Source organism: Hyaena hyaena, unplaced genomic scaffold, assembly GCF_003009895.1.
Source record: "Hyaena hyaena isolate Hyena2069 unplaced genomic scaffold, ASM300989v1 scaffold_2, whole genome shotgun sequence".
Classification (NCBI taxonomy): Eukaryota; Metazoa; Chordata; class Mammalia; order Carnivora; family Hyaenidae; genus Hyaena; species Hyaena hyaena.
The window spans coordinates 3,306,613-3,327,993 of NW_024080634.1; the positions used below are offsets into that span (position 1 = coordinate 3,306,613).

Genomic DNA, 21,381 nt, shown 5'->3' on the forward strand with positions numbered 1-21,381 from the left:
CTGCTCACGTGAGATGATAGAGCCCAGTGGGATGACAGAGCCATGTTTTAGCAGCACTCAGAGCCATCTCCAAAGTTTGGGAAGTGGCAAGGAGACTGTCCCCTTCACACTTTCTGGACTAGTGAGTTGGTGGAGACTTAATGTGTGCCAACACTGTGTCTGCTCTGCTCGGCTTTGAGGCATCACTCAGCACCCTTGAGGTTTGTAGTCACCCATGTGTGAGGGGCCTGGACTCTAGTTGACCTTGGAAAGTAGCACATGGACTGTAGAATGGTGCAGGGAGTGGTTGCTGCTTTCCACAAGCGCAAGGGACCGTTTGAGCCATGTGGGGTCATCACTGGAGCTGGTTGATGCCCTCTTTGGGGACATAGCCCATACTCATTGAGGTGGGAGAGAGCTGAGAATTTTCTTCCCATTTCCCAATAAATAAAAGAGGGGCACCGACACCCTCAGGCACTAGTAGACCCCTAGGGAGAAAGCAGTCGGAAGTATACCCAAGACTCATCTAGACACTTGGAATCCTTAGAACTGTGTCTTTGACTGCCCTTGACTCCTTGGCCCTGAAAGGTACTACCTGAAGTCTGCAAAGTGGTCCCTGATTGGAGCCTAAGATACAGGCCCACGGGGGCCCAGCCTCCCATTCTGACAGAGCCTGCGCTTTCAGATGCAGAAACACAAAAATCAGAAAATGACCTCCCTTCACCATGTCTTCTTTGGGTTTTGTTTTCCTTTCTCAGCAACTTGTGTTCAATTCAGTGACCAATTGCTTGGGGCCACGCAAGTTTCTGCACAGTGGGAAACTCTACAAGGCCAAGAGCAACAAGGAGCTGTATGGCTTCCTCTTCAACGACTTCCTCCTGCTGACCCAAATCATAAAGCCCTTGGGCTCATCTGGCACGGACAAAGTCTTCAGTCCCAAATCGAACCTACAGTACAAAATGTACAAAACAGTAAGTTTGGCTCTAGATGGTGATTCTAGATTGCAATATCAGGGTTGGTGTTGGCAGAGGAAGGAGACAGTTTCCCAAAGGGGTCAGAGTATGAGCAAGGTTGGGGGGCTGTGGTGTAGAGAAGACAGAGGGGTGAGCCAGGGTTTAGGGTAACTGAAGCAGTGCAGTTCCAGCACTTGATCGACAAAACTTCTATGATCCATTATTTATCTATACCATGGAATACTACATGGCAATGAGAAAGAATGAAATCTGGCCATGTGTAGCAACATGGATGGACCTTGAGGGTGTTATGCTGAGCGAAATAAGTCAGGCAGAAAAGGACAAATATCATATGTTTTATGTTGTTAACGGAGGAACAAGGGGGAGAAGAAGGGCGGAAATGGTGGGGGAAAGGGAGAGAGGCAAACCATGAGAGACTCTTGAATGCTGACAAAAACTGAGGACTGATGGATGTGGGGGGGAGGGGGGAGGGGCATGGAGGAGGGCACTTTGGGGATGAGCACTGAGTGTTATGTGGAAACTAATTTGACAATAAACTATTGTAAAAATAAATAAATAAATTAATTAATTAATTATTAATTAATTAAAAAAAGAAAACAACTTCTATGAGCTTCCAAATGGCCACTGTGGTTCCTCAGCCATGGGGAGTCCCCACTTTTCTGGTGGGGCTACCGATCTAGTGTGATGAAGGAGGCATGTGTGGGAAAGCTCTGAAGTAGAGCCCCAGCACCCACCTTCCAAGCATTCCCAGACCCCCCTCCAAACTTCTCAGGGTCGCTTGAAACATCTGTGCCCCTTACCTTTTCCAGCAAAAGCCAATCTAAACAGTCAATGTGTGGAGAATTTCCCTCTGCTGTTTATTTGGTCTGCTCCTATGTACATAGCTGTGTTTGTGTGTCTTCATGTCACGGGATACTGTTTTCCTAAATTTGTCTGTGTGGGGGCGTTTTTGCAGAATACTTTTCTCTGAAGCAGCGGTTAGGGGATTGTGGGGTAATTGTGATTGTGGGGCAAAGAACAATGTACTTATGTAGATTGTCACTAGCAATTTTGCATGAAAATCTTCAGAGGGAATTGGCCGAAGGTTAAGTTATAAAAGACTGTTTGCTGGTTGGGATACGCTATGGCCAAAACAGACCAGTCAGCTCGTATTGTGAAGGACCTGAAAAATACCAGCAAAATGGAGGAGGCAAAATTTCTATTTACAGTTTGCAATACATGAAAGTTGATCTCCATGCAAAACCATTATTCCAGTAGAATTTAGTGGAAAACACACTCACTCACTCACTCACTCACTCACTCACTCAGTTTAGTTTACTAGAACACATGCACATAAGCTCATGCACACCCATAGTTCATTGAAACACACAGAGTCCCCGTCTGGTTTTTAAATGCCTGTGCATTATTTTTCAGCCTATTTTCCTGAATGAGGTTCTAGTAAAATTACCCACTGACCCTTCTGGAGATGAGCCCATCTTCCACATCTCCCACATTGACCGAGTCTACACCCTCCGAGCCGAAAGCATAAATGAAAGGTAAGACGTGCCACCTGCCTGGCACCGGCCACCTGGGTTCCACCAGCTGCCGGACACGCATAGAACATTTTATTAATCAGCTAGTCCCAACATTTCTTCTGCAATAGCACACCCTCTGGCTGGAGGGGTCTTAATTCTTTTCTTTGGAGCCTCTCAAACAGTTAACACGTGGCGTGAATTTTTCAAAATAAAATGAATTGAAACTAATTTTGCTTGAGAAATTTTTCAAAGGAAATTTTCATCTTTCTTTGAGCATCTCAGGTTTCCCAAGGTTTTCCAGGTGGCAGAAGCCAATAGGAAGGTGATTTCGTAGGCCCAAGCCCTACCCCATCCTCAGCTGGGCTCACTTACATAGATATTCTGGATCTGAGAGCAGTGGGTTGTTTTGTTACTTTGCTTCAGTCGTGTACTCAAGGCTCTGCCCTAGAGCCAAATGAAATAGATCGTTTCTGAAGGGCGAACTTGACCCAAGGCCAACGACATTCCAAAGAGCATTTGTGCCAGGCAAGAAAACTGGCCAAAGCTACCATGCATATGGGTCTCTGAGAAATGAAGGAGAAAGTATCATGCCAAGTACTTTGCCCAGAGTGTGTTTGCTTTTCCCTAGAAAGTGGTTCTCTATCTGGGAAATAGTTTTGTTCTTCCCTTGGATGGTTTAGTAAGAGAGATCCTTCTGGCCTTCTTTGGTTAGGCAAACATGGGATGCTTTTGTTAGAATAAAAAATTAATTATATTAATTTTTATTTTTTAAATTTACGTCCAAGTTAGTTAGCATATCGTGCAATAATGATTTCAGGAGTAGAATCCAGTGATTCATCCCTTACGTATAACACCCAGTGCTCATCCCAACAAGAGTCCTCCTTAATGCCCCTCGCCCATTTAGCCCATCCCCCCACCCACAACCCCTCCAGCAGCCCTCAGTACTCTGTATTTAAGAGTCTCTTATATTTTGTCCCCCTCCCTGGTTTTATATTATTTTTGCTTCCCTTCCCCGAGGTGCATCTGTTTTGTAATGGGACGCTTTCAACAAGAGAGGAGAGAGTTGCATGCCAGCACCTCCAAGGTCAGCATTTCTCTTCCATGGGAGCACCAAGGCCAAGGCAGGGCTCAAGTACATCAATAAAAATGTCACTCATCTCTCCTTACTAATGGTAGAACTACTTATTAGCATCATTTGACATGAAGCCAGACTTTCCTTCCCAAGCCTTTGTTGTTAAGCTCAAATGAACAAAGCAGGTAGAGCCCTGGAGATTGAATTCGAACAGACCTGAAACCTTTTTCTGAGTTCTGTTTGGCACCTTTCTGTCTTTTTGTTTCCAAGGACTGCCTGGGTGCAGAAAATCAAAGCTGCTTCAGAACTGTATATAGAGACTGAGAAAAAGAAGCGGGAGAAGGCGTACCTGGGTATGCATTGCTCAGTGGCATGGACTGTTTCCTGCCAAGCTGGGGCAGAGAGGTTTGGGCTCAGAATCCTTAGAGCCGGAAGATGAGCCTGGAGGTGGAGAGAGGCTGCGAAGGGATGGAATTGGGGGAGGGGGGGAGTGGGGTGCAGGATGAGGGATGGTGTGTAAATTCCAGGAGCAAGCAAGCCAGAGGCTAAAGGAGAAGGGTGGGGGGAGGGGCAGCTACATAAAACTGATCTGAGGCAAACAGATTGGGAAACATTTGGGAAAGGCTCCAAATGTTGCAGCGAAACATCTTGTGTTGTTTTTCCCCCGCTGTCATAGTTCGTTCCCAAAGAGCAACAGGTATTGGAAGGTTGATGGTGAACGTTGTTGAAGGCATTGAGCTGAAACCCTGTCGATCACATGGTAAGGACCTCAAATTCCCTCTAGCATGGGTTATTGGTGGAAGCCTTTTCTGCATTCCCCCCAGCCAGATTTAAGTCAAGCATGCCATTTCCATAATCCTAAATTTCCTCCCAGAATTGGCTTTTCTAACCCTTGTTAAAATCTAGAGTGTTTTTTAAAAAATTAATCCTTCCCACCATTTTGCTTTTCAGAGAGATCTGAGTGGTTGCCATTTCATAGTAGATGTGAAACAATCTAAGGCTATAGCAAGAAGACAGGAAAGGCTTAATTTTAAAGTCCATTCATCCATTATTTAAGTGTTATAAATATTTAAGTATTAAAACTTAACTCTGACGCTGGATAGTGGGAGGTTTTGCCCAGATTCTCCATTTTATGGCATTTATCGAGTGTGGCAACGGGAGGGGTTGGTAAAAATGAGGTGCTTGGAGGGGAATTGCTGCCCACTGTGGCTATGACCCTGCCATGCCGTGTCCAGGGGAGCCTGCAGTCAGGCGGCGATCTAGCAAACTCTATCCACTCTAGGAAAGAGTAACCCGTACTGTGAGGTGACCATGGGCTCCCAGTGTCACATCACCAAGACGATCCAGGATACTCTGAATCCCAAGTGGAATTCCAACTGCCAGTTCTTCATCAAAGACCTGGAGCAGGAGGTACTATGCATCACCGTGTTTGAGAGGGACCAGTTCTCTCCAGACGGTGAGTAGAGAATGGCCTCCCGAGGTCCCCTTTCTCCTCTGTCATCCGGCCTTCATGGATAAATGTTACCTACCTGGGACCTTGGTGCCCAGGGGTTTTTTGCTTCCCCCCAGAAAGATGAGGTTGGCACAGGGCAAGACTCAGCCTCCCCTAGGAAGTGGCCTTTACCGATCCTGGGGCATCTCAGAGAAGGCAGACAAAGCATGCTTGGTCTAGAGTGGTCCAGCTGCGCCAGGTAGAGACCATGGTCCATGCTTCCCCAAAGCACATGACTGCAAAATAGACTGTATCCCAAAGTCTCAGCCCAGTCCTTTAGTTCTCAGCCCAAAGCCACAGTGATCATGGATAAAAGTAGCCAATTGAGCAAGAAGAGTGTCAGCCCGCAAGAGGTGTGGCAAGAATCAATCGGTGAGCTTTAAGCGGCACGTCTGGTTAATCAAAGGAATGGAACTGTGTTGGATGCATCATTCCTTCAACCCACTTCCTGTTTCTGGAAAAGAAGGGGTCTGGCCAATGGTTCCAAGAAACCCTCTCTCTCTTCCTCAATCAATAAAAACCAGACAGTAGGTCTAAAGATGGCAGCCTCAACTTAATTATATTCAGAGAATATAGAGAAGCGCTGGGAGTGAGGGCTGCTGCTGGTGTGATCTGGACAAGGCTTGCAATGCTCCACGTGGCCTTTGCCTTTCAATACTTTTATATGGATTATCTCATTGTGAGTCAGGTACCTTTGGTTACTGTCTGAAGATAGGCACGTAGCTGGCTAAATGTTAGAGGATGCCCAGAACAATCTCTCAAGTCTGGACTCTCGGCTACTGTGTTTCGCTGTCAGTTTTTATTCTGACAAGTTAAAGTTTGAGACTGGATTGTTGTTAGGGTCATTTTAAATAGTGAAATATCATGACACAGTGACAACTCCTCTAGGGTATAAATTGAAAATCCTAGTGTTGTTTTTATATAGGAGATAATTTCCATGAAATGAGCCTAGGGGTAAAATAAATTTCTATCTGTCCACCTGAAAAAAATTTCTCACATCGTATTTTTTAAAATTATTTTTTAAAACTTTTGTTTTCAGTAATCTCTGCACCCAACATGGGGCTCAAACTCATGACCCCAAGATCAAGTGTCACATGCCCTTCTGACTGAGCCAAATTGAACCTTAAAAGAAGGCTGTTTCCTGTTCAGGAGTGCCTGGATCATAGTATATTCCAATAAATAATTCTTGAATGACTAAATGAAGGAATTATGGTCTGAAAGCCCATTTAACCATCGTGTAATTACCTAGCATTTAAAAAAATTTCAAATATAGGGGCATCTGGCTGGCTCAATCTGTAGAGCATGCAACTCTTAATCTCAGGGTTATGGGTTCAAGCCCCATATTGGGTGTGGAGCCTACTTAAAAAAATAAAAATTTAAAAAAAGAGTGGGTCAACTCAGGTCTTGATCTCAAGGTTCTGAGTTCAAGTCCTACAATGGGGCTTGCACTGGGCATGGTGCCTACTGAAAAATAATTAAAAACACAAATATATTCATACCTGTTCTTCTACCAGCACTCAATATTTGATAAAAGGCAGTGTTGAGATAGTTCCGGGAGTGCTGTTGAAAGCCTGCAGCCCCGTGCTGTGGCCTCCCCTCCCACACCTTGCATTTGCTCTCTGACGCATACAGGGGGCATTTTAAGGACCAGCCCTAGCTCACCATCTTTGATTTTTCTGAAAAGGATGTGACATCATGAAGTGTCCTCTTCTGATAAACCCTGGGAGATATTCCTCTTCAATCTTTGTGTGCAGCTGATATGACATCCAATGTTGCATTGCCTGCTGGGAAGCTTATAGCCCTTTGGAGGTCCCCAGGTGTGGGGAAAGTCATTGTCTGTGTTTTCACTTCCTTCTAGACTCACCTTCGCCCCCACCCTGGTGTCTTTTTTTTTTTTTTTTCTCCTTTCCCCCCATTTAAAAATTATGCTCTGTAATTGTAGTTCATGGATTCCTGTAAACTGACCTAATTCCCTTTTGGAAGAAGGGAGGGTATACCAAGTCACTGAAAATTTCCCAATGTGCCAAATACATACCTTGAAGTTAAGGAATTCTCTCTCTGAGCAGGATGTTCTTTCTCCTTGCAGATTTTTTGGGTCGGACAGAGATCCGTGTGGCCGACATCAAGAAGGACCAGGGTTCCAAGGGTCCAGTTACAAAGTGTCTCCTGCTACATGAAGTTCCCACCGGGGAGATTGTGGTCCGCTTGGACCTGCAGCTGTTTGATGAGCCATAGAGACTGGGCCCAGGTGTGCTGGCAGAGCTTCAGCCCGAGGCAGCAGCTGCAATCTGGAAACGGGGTTGCTTTTCTGAGACCACCGTTTGATGTTCAGCCACAGGGCAATGAGACAATGAAGACAGACCCCTCAAAACTTTTAGGAATAATTCTTGACAATCCTTCCCCCGCCCCCAAACAAGTTCCCATTTTATGAAGCAGAACTGTGTCTTCCTTCGTCCTCACTGCAGGCCTCACCATGGCTTCTAGGGTCTTTGAAATCCCATAGCCCCCAGCTAGATTTGGCTGGGAGCCTGGCCCATCCCTGGGCCTGAGGCATGGGTCTGATGACTGTAAAATAGATTTATAAATGCACTGTCTGTATTTTTGGAGACCTCATGTAACCCTCCTATTTCTTATCTCCACCAGTCCCCAGATAGGCCCCTGAGCCCATGATGCCTAGTCCTTCATGTGTTTAGAAGTACTTACGAAGGTGTTACCGTTGCTTCAGAATCTCATTCCCCCACTGGGACCTTATTTGTAATGCTGCCCTGGATATGTCAGCTGGGGAGATGGTCTCCAAATCAGACAGTTGGCTAGCTCTTTGAAGAACGGGTCCATGGAAGATTCTAGCAGGTGCATTGTTAGAGCCATGCCAGTCCCCTCCAGGTCTTTTATTGATAGATGTCAATGAAAACTATCACTAGCTACTATCAGGTGATCCAGTTTTTGATTTCCAGCATGCTTGGAAGATGGTTAAGGAAGCTTGTTATCTACAAAGGTATGCTCGGCTGGATTAGGTCACCACAGGTCACCTGGAAGGCTACTTTACAATGTCATTGGGCCCTGGTTGCCAGCCCAGTTGGAAAATTCTCTTTGGCTTGGAGGTCCTCTGATGTTTCATGACAAGAGCAATCACTGGTGACCAGCTCTAAGCCTGTTTTTGCTTGAATGTGCCAGATCCCGATTGTCATGAGAAATTCCAGCAGCTGTCTTTGGTATGTTCCCAAGAAAAACGTCCCCAAGGCGTGAAAAAGAAAAGTCACAATCTGCAAGTGGGGTGGAAAGATGAAAAGGAACTCCATTACATGGTGGGGGAAAGGCCCTAGGAGCACACACGCCTCACAAATCTGGGGGGAAGACCCAAGACTCTTTCCCATATTCTTCCATATGCAACCAACCTCTCAGTAATGGAAACACTTGTGCTTGTTGCCAGAGTCGGGAATGTATGACCATGTGCCAAGCTGTTCGGTTTGAGTTCTTTGATTCCCCCCCCCCCCCGCCGCCCCCCTTAATAGCCAGGAGATAGGTTGGTTAACTAGATAATAACCTGATTTGCTAATGAGAAGTGTGGGCCGTATTTTGTTCGCATGTTAATGTTCTCCTAATCCCAGTTTGTTGTGGTCATGAAACGTTCTTTGCATGTCTTCTTGGTACTGGAGTCCAGCTTTCCTGTGTTAGACGGTGTTCTCTTCGATTGCAGGTCCTTAGGTTTCACTAGGGTTGTAGAAGTGCTTTATAAGTGGTAGCATTAACGTAGTGGCCGAGTCTCCACTTTTCTGGGAACCGAATGCATAGTGTCATAATTTCCCATAAGAGCCCTGTCCTACTTCAAGCAATTTTTAAAATGTGTGTGTTAGAAAGGACAACAAAGTTTACATTTCATACTTTTAAGAAACACTTTATTATTTATTTATTGAAGATAGTGTAGAATTTTGTATCGAGAACAACAGACATGAGTATTTTTTAAAAACAGACACACCCTTTAGTTAGAAACTTTCAACTAAACACTGTTATAGACCAAGGTGAACTTCAGGCATGCACTTGTTTACCACTTCCCAGAAGAAAATCTAGTTAAAATACTTTAGGTTTATATTTTTTGACGTTGTTAAGAAACTGTGTGGAATTAAATCTATAAATAGACATACAACTTATGCTTTCCTATTTCTATAACCAACACAGTTTGTTCAGTGTGTTTATGAAGGACGTGTTCTATGGTAGAAAAAATAATGTATGCAGTGTGTCAGTGAGTAGTATCAGATCACCATTCCAATCCCTTTCCTTTTTTTCCCCCTTTCAGTCATTGGCTCTCTTTGTGTGTCAGTGCTGGTCATCGCTGTTTACCCAGGTAGGATGTGGCGTGAAGAACGACAAGAATCTCGTAACCCTCTTAGGCCAGCCGGCCGCCCCCTCACAGCACCACCCACTCACAGTGTCCCATCATCAGAATTAATGGAACACGAAAAGAGCAGCGTGTGAGTCTTTTCCCCCAGTGACTACATTGAGCGTCCCTGAGATGCTCCTTTAGGACAGCAATTCTGGCTTGGTGTCCTTGCGCTCACCGGTGTGATTTGCACCGTGACCGTGACCCTTCCTACTTGTGGATGACTTAGTCTGGCCCTCAGATCCAGCTGTGACTCAGGAGTCATGTTGGGGTGGGGGGAGCAGATGGAGAAATGTGGGCGGGGCATGGTGTCCCTTGGACCTCTCTGCTTCCACTTCTGCCCTTTTGGCTGCCTGGGCTACATTTCATAGAGATGAAAAGTCTCTTTCCAATAAGCGAGCTGTTTCCTAGCGCTTTGCTTCCAAATGCAGGGTTTCTGTAGGCCACTGCGTCCTGACCCCAGCCCTCCAGACGCCCCTGCAAAGCCTCCCATCTTCTCTGAGCCACGCCCACTTCCTCTAGTGCAGCAAGGGGCTTTTCTGCTCACAGGCTGTGCGCTGAGAAAGGAAGCCCCTGGACTCCCCTGGACTCGAGCTTTATGTAGACTGGCTCTCCCGAAGGACCATCCATATCCTGATCCCTCTGGGCAGGGTTTCACTGGCTGGTGCTGAGTTCCCCGGCCTGCTGGCAGAAGTGTCAATGGGGTATATGCAGCACCATTGAAAGGTGTTGTTCATTCACATCCTGGGCCTGCCTGACCCTGAAAGGGGGACTCTCTTAGGTTAGGGCCACCAGGGATGCTTGAGACGCTGGGGCCAGATTTCCTTGTTTGCTTGGGTAACATGTCTCTGTCCTCTGATGGCAGAAAAGAGAGCTGTGCTCCAAAGAACATTAACGTTGAAAGGGACTTTTTTTTCCTTCTTTGCTTTCTGAACAGCTCGAGCATGACCTACGTATATGAAAGTAACTGATTTCATCTGGTTGAATAGCACTGAATTTAACTGTAAAAAAAATCCTATCAGAAAGTAGGCAAATTGAACACTTGCATCTTGGTGACCTGGTACCCAACCCCCACCACCCCTGTGGCTTCCCCGGGTGGGGATGAGGTCAGGTGATTAGACTCTAGAGCCACTAGGGAAAGATGGTTGCCTGCTGTCCGAGACGAGGCAGGTGGGCTCTCTCTCCAGGAGCTGGCTCCTGTGACCACACGGAGTGGGATCATTCTAGAATCTCTGGAGTTGGAGAACGAGGGGGAGTGGATGAGGTGCTTCTGGTTTTATTAGAAAGGTGGAGACTCGGGGGTATATTTTAGAGTTTGCCGATACTTTGTATGAGGAGAAAAAGACTTCTCCATCTCTGCTCCAAATAGCTTGTTTTGGTTGGTGGACTTTTTGATTTGTAAGAAGAAAATTTGTTTTTGCATGTAAAAGTTTTAAGGCTTTCTACTGGAAATAGCTAGTAGGTTTTAATTGTATTTCACGTGCTTCCTCCCCTCCCCTCCCCAGAAAATTTGTTTTTGCATGTAACAATTTTAAGGCTTTCTACTGGAAATAGCTAGTAGGTTTTAATTGTATTTCACGTGCTTCCTCCCCTCCCCTCCCCTCCCTTCCCCTCTCCTTTCCTTTGGACCGCCTTCTCTTTGGAGGCTGGAGATGAGCTTCACACAGACACGAGCACTTTGAAACGGACACCTGCCTACTTCAGACGTAGCAGGGCCCTTTCAGACTTGAGGTGAGCGTGAGGTTAGCAAAGGGCCTGCTTTTACTCCAGAAGGACTTGCTCCACACGTTTAGAGCCTCTGGTGCCAGAAGGTGAGGTGAGGAAAACAGTCGGTCCTGGCTGCTCCTCCTTGGCTTTCTGGTATAGGAACCCGCGTTTTACTGGGTAAAAAGTGTAATGGGTGGTACCAGAAACCGGGGGCAAGGTGAAGCCTCCCATGCTGTGGTCTGAGCTGCCCTATGAGGCATTTGGTGAAGGTAACACCTCCTTCCCCTGGAAGGTAACACCTCCTTCTCTTTGTACCCGGAGGTGTTGAAATGCCTGCAGGCCTTCCCCCTCCTGCCGGGAATAGCCCAGGTCAGCAGCCAAGACTCTGCTGGCAGTGCCCTGAGCCGTGTTCTGTGGGGGCTTAATATGGTAGAAATCGAGTTGGCCTGTCTATCGTGCTTGGAGAACAGCCGTGCTTGGAAAACAGCCGTTTATTTGGGCTAAAGGGAAGGAAAGTTCTGGAACGCCCATTTCCTCACCTTGTGCTGTTTCAGATCCAGGGTGTGTTTGTAGGTCATCAGGCTCAGCTGAGGCACATCACCTGATATCTGTAGGAGCCAGAATCAGTTCCTGATAAGCATGGGAATCTTACTCCATGTGAAGGATAGAAACCTCTAATGGCTCTATCCTGGGAGCATTAAAACCTAGATGCCAACACGTTGGAAAGTCTTATCTCTGGGCTGTGATCTCTTAGTAACACAATCAGTAAGGCTAACAGTTCATTCTGGGAGTCCCATCCTGTGCCAGGCCACCATCTTGGGGACTGCGAGCTAGAAAGGAAGGGCCTGCCTCTGTGGCTTTCATGGTCTAATTGTAGATCTGACTTTGGGTTATTTAAATACCACCTGATGCCTGTAAAAGCTCATCTCCACCTCTAAATAACTGTGTCAGTGACACGCAGAGCAGTTTGTCCATTAAGAGAAACCCTCATTACTCTGGGCTTGGAGAACCAGACAGCACACACGTAGTAGAGTAAGTTTTTGGACACTGTACGTGGTTGTGGTGTTTCAGGGTAAATTTGCCCCTACCGTATGTCAGGTTGGTGTGAAAAATTTTTTTAATGTTTATTTATTTTTGAAAGAGAGAGACAGAGACAGAGACAGAGAGAGGGCATGGGGGAGGAGCAGAGAGAGAGAGAAGACAGAAACAAAGAATCCCAAGCAGACATGGGGCTTGAACCCACGAACTGTGAGATCATGACCTGAGTTGAAATCAAGAGTTGGATGCTTAACCGACTGAGCCCCCCAGGTGCCCCTGTGTGAATTGTTTTTGGCTGGATTCTGTTCTACTTTCTATACCAGCCTATATTGTTAATATCACCTGCATAGTGTGACTATTTTAGTATTCAAAGCCCACCAGGTAAAACTGCATTCAGAAGTGGGCTCGTTTGGTCAATCTTGAAAAACATCGAGTGTTTCTCTGATATTTCCTGAGACTCAGTAAGCAGTCACCAGGGTTTCTTACCATGCAGCGGTAGGAATAGGGACCTTTCTTCTAGGAACACTGGTTTTATACGTTTATCATTTAAGAGAATAACATTCCTGCGTGGCTGTGTTTCTAAAACCCTGTCCCTCTGCATTTCTCCTCTTAGACTCAAATCTCTTATTTCCTCCCGCGTCTCTGTCTGAAAAGAGCGGGGACCAAGGGCACAGAGGGATCAGGAACCAGAGAAAGCGGTGTGGTGATGGGCACGGCCCGGTTGCCTTCCTTCCCGCTGTGGCCGCCAGGGGGCGATCTCCCCGCTGGAAACGCGCGGTCCCGCGGGCGGCTGGAGGGGGAGGGGGGCGCTGGCTCCACCTCGGGCGGCCCCGGGGAAGGTGCTCCCGTGGGAATCCCGGGCCGGCCCGCGGGCTGTGAGGCTGTTCGGGGGCTTCAGCCTTCCCACCTTTTCTGCATCTGCTCTGCGAAAGGCCCAGAGAGTCAGCCCCCCGGGGTCTCAGGTGTAAGTTGGAGGTGTCCCCCACTGTCCCCTCCTGTCCCCACCGGAGGAGGCGCCCTCTCCCACCAGGGTTCTGGGAGTCAGGTCCTCTCTACTGGGACAGGGTGACAGAGTCTGTACTGGGAGCCTAGGACTTCCGGAATTTCAGATGTAAAGAACTGGTGGGGGGACGCAGAGACTCATTGTGTGGGGTGTGTGCAAGCCTGTGAGTGTGTGTTGGGTGTTGTGAGAGTGTGTGGTGTGTGTGCGGGCCTGTGAGTGCGTATGTGGTGTTGTGGGAGAATGTGTGGTGTGTGCGTGTGTGAATGTGTATGGTGTGTCTGTGAGAGTGTCAGTGTGTGTCAGTGTGTGGTCTGTGGTGTGTGTGAGTGTGACCGTGTGTGGTGTGTAAATGTGTATGGTGTGTATGAGAATACTAGTGTATATAGTGTGTGAATGTGTGTGGTGTTGTGAGAGTATGAGTGTGTGTAACAGTATGTGTGGTGTGTGTGTGAGAGTTATGTGTGGGTGTATGTGGTCTGTGACAATATGTGTGGTGTGTGTGTGAGAGTGTATGAGTATGAATGCGACTGTGTCTGATGTGATGTGAGAGTATGAGCGTGTACAGTGTGTGTGAATGTGTATGGTGTGTGTGACAGTGTGCGTGGTGTGTGTGATATGTGTGGTGTGTGTGATACACATGCTGTGCAAGTGTGCACGTGACCCGTGTGTGGTGTGTGCGTGTGTGTGTGCACCCAGAGAAACAGGTTGTCCTGACACTACCATAGTCGCACTCAGGATCCGGTACAGAATGAAGATTTGGGGCCCCTTGTTGAAAAGTATTAAGAATTTTGAGGTGGTGACAGCAGAGAACTGAGCCAAGCGTGGCCTTCGTAAGCACGTGGTCCCATGTGACCGTGCGGATCACACACGTGTGAAGCCGGCCCTGCGCACGCTGTGTGTTCACTTGGTTCTTGAAGCAGGTGGGGCTTCATTGTCCGTCTTCTTACTTTGTAAAGTGTCCCGGGGTGGGGGGGAGGGGAGCGGAGAGCTGAGCTGAGAATACTTTTCAAAATGTCTGCTTTTATTTCATAGCAGCACAAATGGTCTAGACTAATCAGAGGGTAAAAGACCCACCCCCCCAGGTGACAGATGTGCCCCAGGGCCAGAGAGGGAGTCATCTGCCCTTCTCTCAGCTCGTCCAGGGCGTGCCACAGGTGCCCAGGCCTTTGAGCCTCTAACCCAGTAATTTGAAATAAAACCCTTCCCTTTGGTCCTTAGTCAGCGGCAGGGGGCCACTCTCCCCTTCCCTCTGCCTTCAGGGGACCGTCCGAGAAACAGGAGAAGGAGACTAGGGGAAGTGTGCGGGGCCCTTCCCTGGGCTCTGCCTCTGGGGCTCGAGGCTTCCCAGCTCAGCTCTCCCGGCGGGGGGGGGGGGGGGGGGGGGGGGGGGGGGGGGGGATCCCACGGATGGCTTTGGGGAAGGGTGAGGTCAGGAGAGAGGAGAGCGCCCAGGGTGTGAGCAGCCTCAGGCTTTATCCGGTGAGCCTGGAATTTACCATCCTGCTGTGCAGTGCGCTTGCTCGCTGTGGCTTCTTTCACAAAGCAACGTCTTCTTTCCTCTTCCTGCACTGGGCGGCACGTCCAGAACATTTGCGGTTCTGCTTCCTCCTGGCGAAGCAGTCTCAGCACCCCCCCCCCCCCCCACACACACACAGAGCAATCATCCTTTCTGTTTCCCAATTCTGCCTGGGGTCATAAAGCTTGCTAGGTAAAAATGTTGACAGAAAGTTGCACAGACGTTGCAGATTCATCTTGTGTGGACACGACTGCATCACTTTGAATGAAATAGCAAAGGAGAGCTTTGTTTCTACCTGTAATGCGACCTTCCAAACTACTGAAAGTTCAGATAGCGTTTTATAGAGTAATTAACATTGTGTCTGCATTAATTTTCGCGAATGAACATTTCGATGCGCGTTCTACCAATCAGCATCCTTAAAATGTCATCCGCTAAGTGGTCACGGTATCAGAAAGTAGATATTCTGGCAAGATCTTTGGTACTATTTATTTTTACACATGCGTTTGAAACGTGCACCATCAATAGCCCAAGTGTCTTTGAACTGTGAAGCCAGCTTCAGATGTTGTCTGCGGAGACCCAGCTGGCTGAAGTCTGTCCCCTCCTGGTCCCCTCCCTTCCACTTTTCATAGCCCCGCCTACAGAGAAGTTGGCAATCATATAATTCATGTTGTACTGCCTTAGCTACATTAGCTTTGTATCCTCACATCAACATATGTGTAAATACATGTATATAGATGAGAAATCTACAACAACAAAAAAATGTCCTGTGTATGATAATCAGCTCTTGGCATCTGGTTTTCTGCATTTTATACAGTTTCCAGCTAAGAAAAATGCAGAATTCCAATACATACAGTGAAAAAGTTGTGCTCTTTGAAAGGTCTGTCATGAAATCTCTGCTGCGTGTTAACGGGAATGTCCGTGACTAACTGTACATATGGTATGTAAGCGGCTATGCTGGTCAATATTGCGTAAACTAACACAGATTCTGTAGTCAAAATATTTAACTTGTTATTGTAAAATGTGATTTGTCATCGAGAGATTATTTTTCTGTATGTATATGAGAGTATTTTAGGAATCTAATTTAAGTGCATAAAAGTATAGAAAAAAAATTAAAAACCTATTCCAGGAGTAGAAAATACTTAATCAGATTACTTGGGGTCAGCCCAACTAAATTTCTTATATTAAAAAGAAAATCTGAGTTGCATATGTTAGAAATTCAAAGCAGTCATTTTGGGGGCAGAGACTATGATTAGTTTAACTGAAATGTGTGGTATGAAAAAATGAAACCTATCCTGTAGCCATGATCTCGGACGGGACCTTGGTGTTTCATTAAAAACTGATTTGAACAGGTAACATTCTGGAAGGTGGTTGTGTCAGGAAGGACGGGAGTATTGAGAGCCCGTTTCCTATCAGACCCATGTGCCACAGGGGCCTCCATGAGTTCTGGAAGATTGATCAGGAATTCAAGACTGAACCAAACATCCTTCTAGAGCGTTAAGAACATGGGAAGGACCCCCTCCCCCATCCCCCCCCACCTCCGACTTCCAGGTCACCCTTTTGCAGTTCTCTTTCTGGATGGATTCGGAACATTGCTTTGATGTTGGCATTGTCAATGCAATTTCCTGGGGCACCTTCGTCACCTTTACCTGTTGCATAGCTGGGTGGGTTGAAGAATGAAGTTTGGAGCTTCTGGGCACACAAAACAGGCAGGGCAGAGCGGCCTCCCGAGATGCCGGTGTCCCAGGGGCAAGGCGCCCTCCTCCTCTTCCCCTTCCCAGAAAAGAGGCAGAAGTCCAAGATGCTTCTAAGGCACAGACTTGCCACCAGAAATGTCCCTGCAGTCCACCTAGGGGAAGATGGAATACAAAAGCCCATGAAACTCCACGTCTAATCCCCCTGGGAGATGCATTTGGAAGTCATTTCAGGAGGTGGCATGCTGGGGGGCCAGCCTCCCCTAACAGACTGGAAGTGACGCCACAGAGCAAATAGTTGCTGGTAAGACGGGGCACTGCGCGGGGGTCACGGCCGTGGAGAGTGTAGGGCCGATGGCTCGCAGGGACTTGTGGGGAGTGTGAGCGCTGGGTTTTCAACATTTCTTTCAACAGTTAGCTGTGTCTTCTTGATGCCGCTAACCAGCAGGGGAAGTCCCTTTCTGGTAAGTCCCTCCATTTCTGAGGTTGGTGAACACTGGAGTCCGAGGGACTCCCTAGACTTCCAGGGTGGGAAGCTGTAATTTCTGGAAGCTTCCTGGAATCTGTTGAGGCATACAAGGAATCTGCAAATCACCTTGAGGAACTGTCCCTGGGGATGTACTGACTTTCTTCCCAAAGATGGAGCCGTTCAGAGATCTCTTTGTTCAAGCTCAGCCTGGTGGGGGGAGCGGGGGGGGGGGTGCATCTCAGGCCAGCCCGTCAGAACTGGACCAGCTCTGGTCCATCCGCCCAGCATAGGTGTTGACCTTTCTTAGCGCCGTGCCCTCTTGGCTGGGATGGCGATAGGGCTGTGAGTGGGGACGAGTCAGCCAGTCACCTGCTCCTTGGGCCCTAGTTCTGCAAACCTTGGGGACAGGAAAAGGCAGAGCATGGGGGTCCTGCCCAGCAGTGCCTGCAGGCCACTCCAGTTAGCCTTTACCTGTTTGAAAAAGAATGTATCAGGCTGACACAAGTCCCTAGTGCGTTTCTAGTGACAAACGGGCCACCGTGCTGGTGGCATATTGCTTCCCTCACAACACTTCCCGGGGGGTGAGACTCAGCCGCCCCTCACCCCCGCCATGGATGTCCTGTTGACTGTAATATACTTCTGTTGCCAAATAATGGTACTGTTTAATTTTCCATAAAAGGGAGACTATATTGTCTGATATGTAATATCACTGGAGCTCTAAAAATTATTAGACCGTATTACCAATTGTAGAATTATGTATTTGTCTAAGGTTTGACGAAGCGGGGCCAAGACATTAGGTTGCTTTGTTTGTTTAAACGAAGCTGAGGTTAGTTCTCCTGTTTGAGTGTTCCTTTGGCACCTTATTATGTATGAGATGTTAAATTTTACTGATTCAGATTATGGTAACTGATTTGTTTTTTCTTAAACCAGTAGTGACATCAGTACAGATTGCTATCCCTGTGTATCTCGACCCTAAAGAGAACAATCTCTTCGAAACAGTTCTTTGTTCATTTTGACCTGTACGGTTTAAATTCACATGGTTCATGAATAAAATGAGAAAGCCAGCCCTGTTCCGGTGGATCGTTGCGGGTTCTTTCTGGGCCCCCAACCCCTGCTGAGCAGGCAGGAACCAGAGAGGCTGGCCAGTGGCTTCTCTTCCTGTGCTTCCTTCTCCCACGGGGGAGGCTGTACGTGCGGAGGGAAAACGAAGCGGATCAAACCAAGAACCTCACCCACACTCTCTGCAGACAAACGTTGCTTCCAGGTAGAAATGCACCTCCAGGTACCGACTCCTTCGGAGTACTGGCGCAGTTCTGTGTGGTGGCAGCAGAAATGCCAGGGGTCTGAGGGGTGAGCTAAGCCTGTTTTACCAGGACATTCTGAGGATTGCTCCGGCTTCCCGCGAAGCTTCCAACACAGACAACTGTGTGTGTTCACAACCTTGAGTCCTTACTCTGGGCGCCATTAGCAAACCCAACACTGAATTTTACTGTTACTTGAATTTTCGGGGATGGTTTATAGCGTTTTTTTCTGATCCGGTTTTAAGGCAAAATTCCTCCCTATTTTATCACTGCTTTCTCTGAATGTGAACCAGTGCATTAAAGTTCTTGGACTGCAGGGCACCTGGGTGGCTCAGTTGGTTACGTGTCCGACTTCAGCTCAGCTCATGATCTCGCGGGTTGTGAGTTCGAGCCCTGTGTCAGACTCTGCACACGGCTCAGAGCCCAAAGCCTGCTTTGGATTCTGTGTCTTCCTCTCTCTCTGCCCACCCCTCGTCCCCAAATGATAAACATTAAAGTTCTTGGGTTGGCTTGAACCTCAGTTGAATTGTTACAGGACCTTAAAAAACATTTTTGCAATAAAATAGAGTGTCTTTGCCCTGTTTTTAAACCACTAGGTCCCATTTTTGGTAAACATAGAAATCCTATGCTTTTCTTGGTTATTATTTGAAGTTTAAAAAATAAATGTCATCATAAACCAAGAAAATAATAACTTTTTCAAACTATACCTAGTTGTCTCTGAGATCGACCAGGTCCCCGTTGCACAGCTCAGAGGGTGGAAGGAATCACTGTTGAGTAGGTACCTATTTAACCAAATTTGGTAGGAAATATTTTATTCTAGAATATTTTTTCTAATTATATAAGTAATATTTGTTAATGCAGAAAATTCAGCAAGCACAGAAAAATACCAAGGAAATAAAATCAATTAGTGGAGATACCCTTCCACACAAAAATAAATGTTAACATTTTGATGCTCATTATTCCTGTATTTTCTTGCTGTGTGTATGTTAGATGTTATATTACTTAATAGCTAATATACACTGAGCACTTATGCATGGCAATGTTCAATTACAGAATTTATATAAACCTTTTCACTTACAGTTCGTTGATTGCTTTAAAAAATTTTTTTTTAATGTTTTTTTTATTTCTGAGAGAGAGAGAGAGAGAGAGATAATGTGAGCAGGGGAGGGTCAGAGACAGAGGGAGATACAGAATCTGAAGCAGCCTCCAGGCTCTGAGCTAGCTATCAGCACAGAGCCCAACACGGAGCTCGAACCCATGAACCATGAGATCATGACCTGAGCCGAAGTCGGACGCTTAAACAACTGAGCCACCCAGGTGCCCCGATTGCTTTCTTTTAAATCAGCTGTATATTCTTCCACAACTCGATTTTTTAAAGTTTACTTATTTTGAGAGAGAGAGAGAGAGAGCGAGCGAGCCTGAGTGGGAGAGGGACAGAGAGAGGAGAGAATCCCAAGCAGGCTCCATGCTGTTAGCACAGTCTGACATGGGGGATCAATCTCATGATTCATGAGCGTCAGATGCTTAGCCAACTGAGCCGCCTGGGCGCCACCCCTACAACTTGATTTTTAAGGACTGCGTAGTATCTCATTGTCTAAATGTATCCTAATTTATTTAATCAATCCAAATAGTTACATCTTTAGGTTGCTTTAAAATTTTCCCCTTGTCTGAAAACCACTGTACACAGATCTGCGGGTAGAGTAACCCATGGATGATCTGGTGCTGATAAAAGGCAGTATTTGAAGCATTTCATCTCCCTGGATTCCATGTGCTCAGCCAACAGGAAGGTTGCTCATTGGGTTTGCTCTGAAGGATTTGGGCAGTATTATGGTTCATATATATATATATATATATATTCAGTGTGGAGCCTGATGCAGGGCTTGATCTCACAACTGTGAGATCATGACTTGAGCCAAAATCAAGAGTTGGACACTTAACCGAGTGAGCCACCCAGGTGCCCTTCTCCCAAAGATGGAGACAGCTGTCCATCAGCTGTCACATGTCTTAGGAGCTTGTGGTTTTAGGGTGACTCAGGTGTGGGGTGCTGTCTAGTGCGGTGTGGGGCGGGCTGCAGGCAGGGCTCAGTGACTGGGCCAACAGCTGGTCAAGCATGGGGCACTGGGCAAGCCCTAGGACCGCTCAGTATCTTTCCTCAGGTGATACCTGCTCCACCTGGAGCGCAGGGTGGTTAAAGCATCAAGATATATGAAGTGGCCTCAAAAGCAGCACCCTGCTTGGGTGGGCAGGGGTTATGTCAGGCTCAGTGTATTTTACTAGGACCAATGGAGCACCGGTCATCCTAATGACCTCTTGGGGACCAGCAGTGCTGGACAAACCCTGAGGACCCGAGATTTCTGCAGGCAGTACCGGGTGGACTTTGCCATGTGACCAGGTATCAGGTGGGTGCTGGGTTTAATCACACCTTGGGGTCAGATGACCCAGGAAGTTGCAGGTCATGGAGCCTGTAATTAATGTTTACTGCCATCTTTACACCTCTGCCTCCCTGTACTAAGCTCTTTGTGGTCTTGCTTCTCTTGCAGCTACTCTGGAGGTGGGCGCGATCGCTTCCGTCTACAGGGGAGGAAAGCCAGGCTTGGGGGAGGCGGGGTGCCCTGTAGGTGGGAAGCAGCAGAGCATGCTTGCACACGTTCCTAACCGCCAAGGGGGGGGGGCTCCAAGACACATTCCTAACTGCCAGGCTACTGTTCCAGGGTGCAGAGGAGCCGAAGTCACATCATGAACCTCGCTGTAGATGTCACATCCCCTTATTTATGGAACTTTCTGGTGGTATTGGTGTGGTGGATATTGCTGTGCCTGGCCTGTACCAGGGACTCTCAAAGTTCCAGTCCGTCCGGATGTACTTCACAGCCCAAAGCGCACACAGAACAGGTACGTCTCGCAGAAACCCCTTCACGCAACCCTTTCAGGCCAATTATTATGATCAGAGGAGCAGAAGTGTTCCTGCCTTTTGTCCGGGCCCAGCCTGTGGGAACAGGACTCCGCTGCCCCAGACTGCTGCTTGGCTGGAAAGGCCTTGGACAATCATCAGGACCAAGGGGCAGAACACCCGGATTTCCTACCCGGGCTGAAGCCCCTGGCCATTCCTCGGTTGTGAGGACATTCACAGGGGTCGGGACGGCTCTTCTTCTGCTGCCCTCTGCTGAGTGTGCAGCTCTGATCTGGACCTCTGCCCCCAGGGGGATGGAGGGAATGGATGCTTGTTAGATTAATGGTGTTCTTCCAGTAG

The 21,381-nt window shown here is 47.4% G+C and overlaps 1 protein-coding gene across 1 annotated transcript in view; it reads left to right on the forward strand.

The window, feature by feature from the left end:
* The window catches only part of ITSN1 (intersectin 1), a 221,074-nt gene extending 213,608 nt beyond the window's left edge, over positions 1-7,466 (forward strand). Inside the window, exons 34-39 of the mRNA XM_039228609.1 lie at positions 738-950; positions 2,367-2,488; positions 3,810-3,892; positions 4,216-4,299; positions 4,822-4,995; positions 7,118-7,466. Coding sequence (XP_039084540.1) covers positions 738-950; positions 2,367-2,488; positions 3,810-3,892; positions 4,216-4,299; positions 4,822-4,995; positions 7,118-7,266 — 825 coding nt within the window. The 3' untranslated portion in view covers positions 7,267-7,466. The remainder of the gene's footprint in view (positions 1-737; positions 951-2,366; positions 2,489-3,809; positions 3,893-4,215; positions 4,300-4,821; positions 4,996-7,117) is intronic.
* The last annotated feature ends 13,915 nt before the right edge of the window (positions 7,467-21,381 follow it).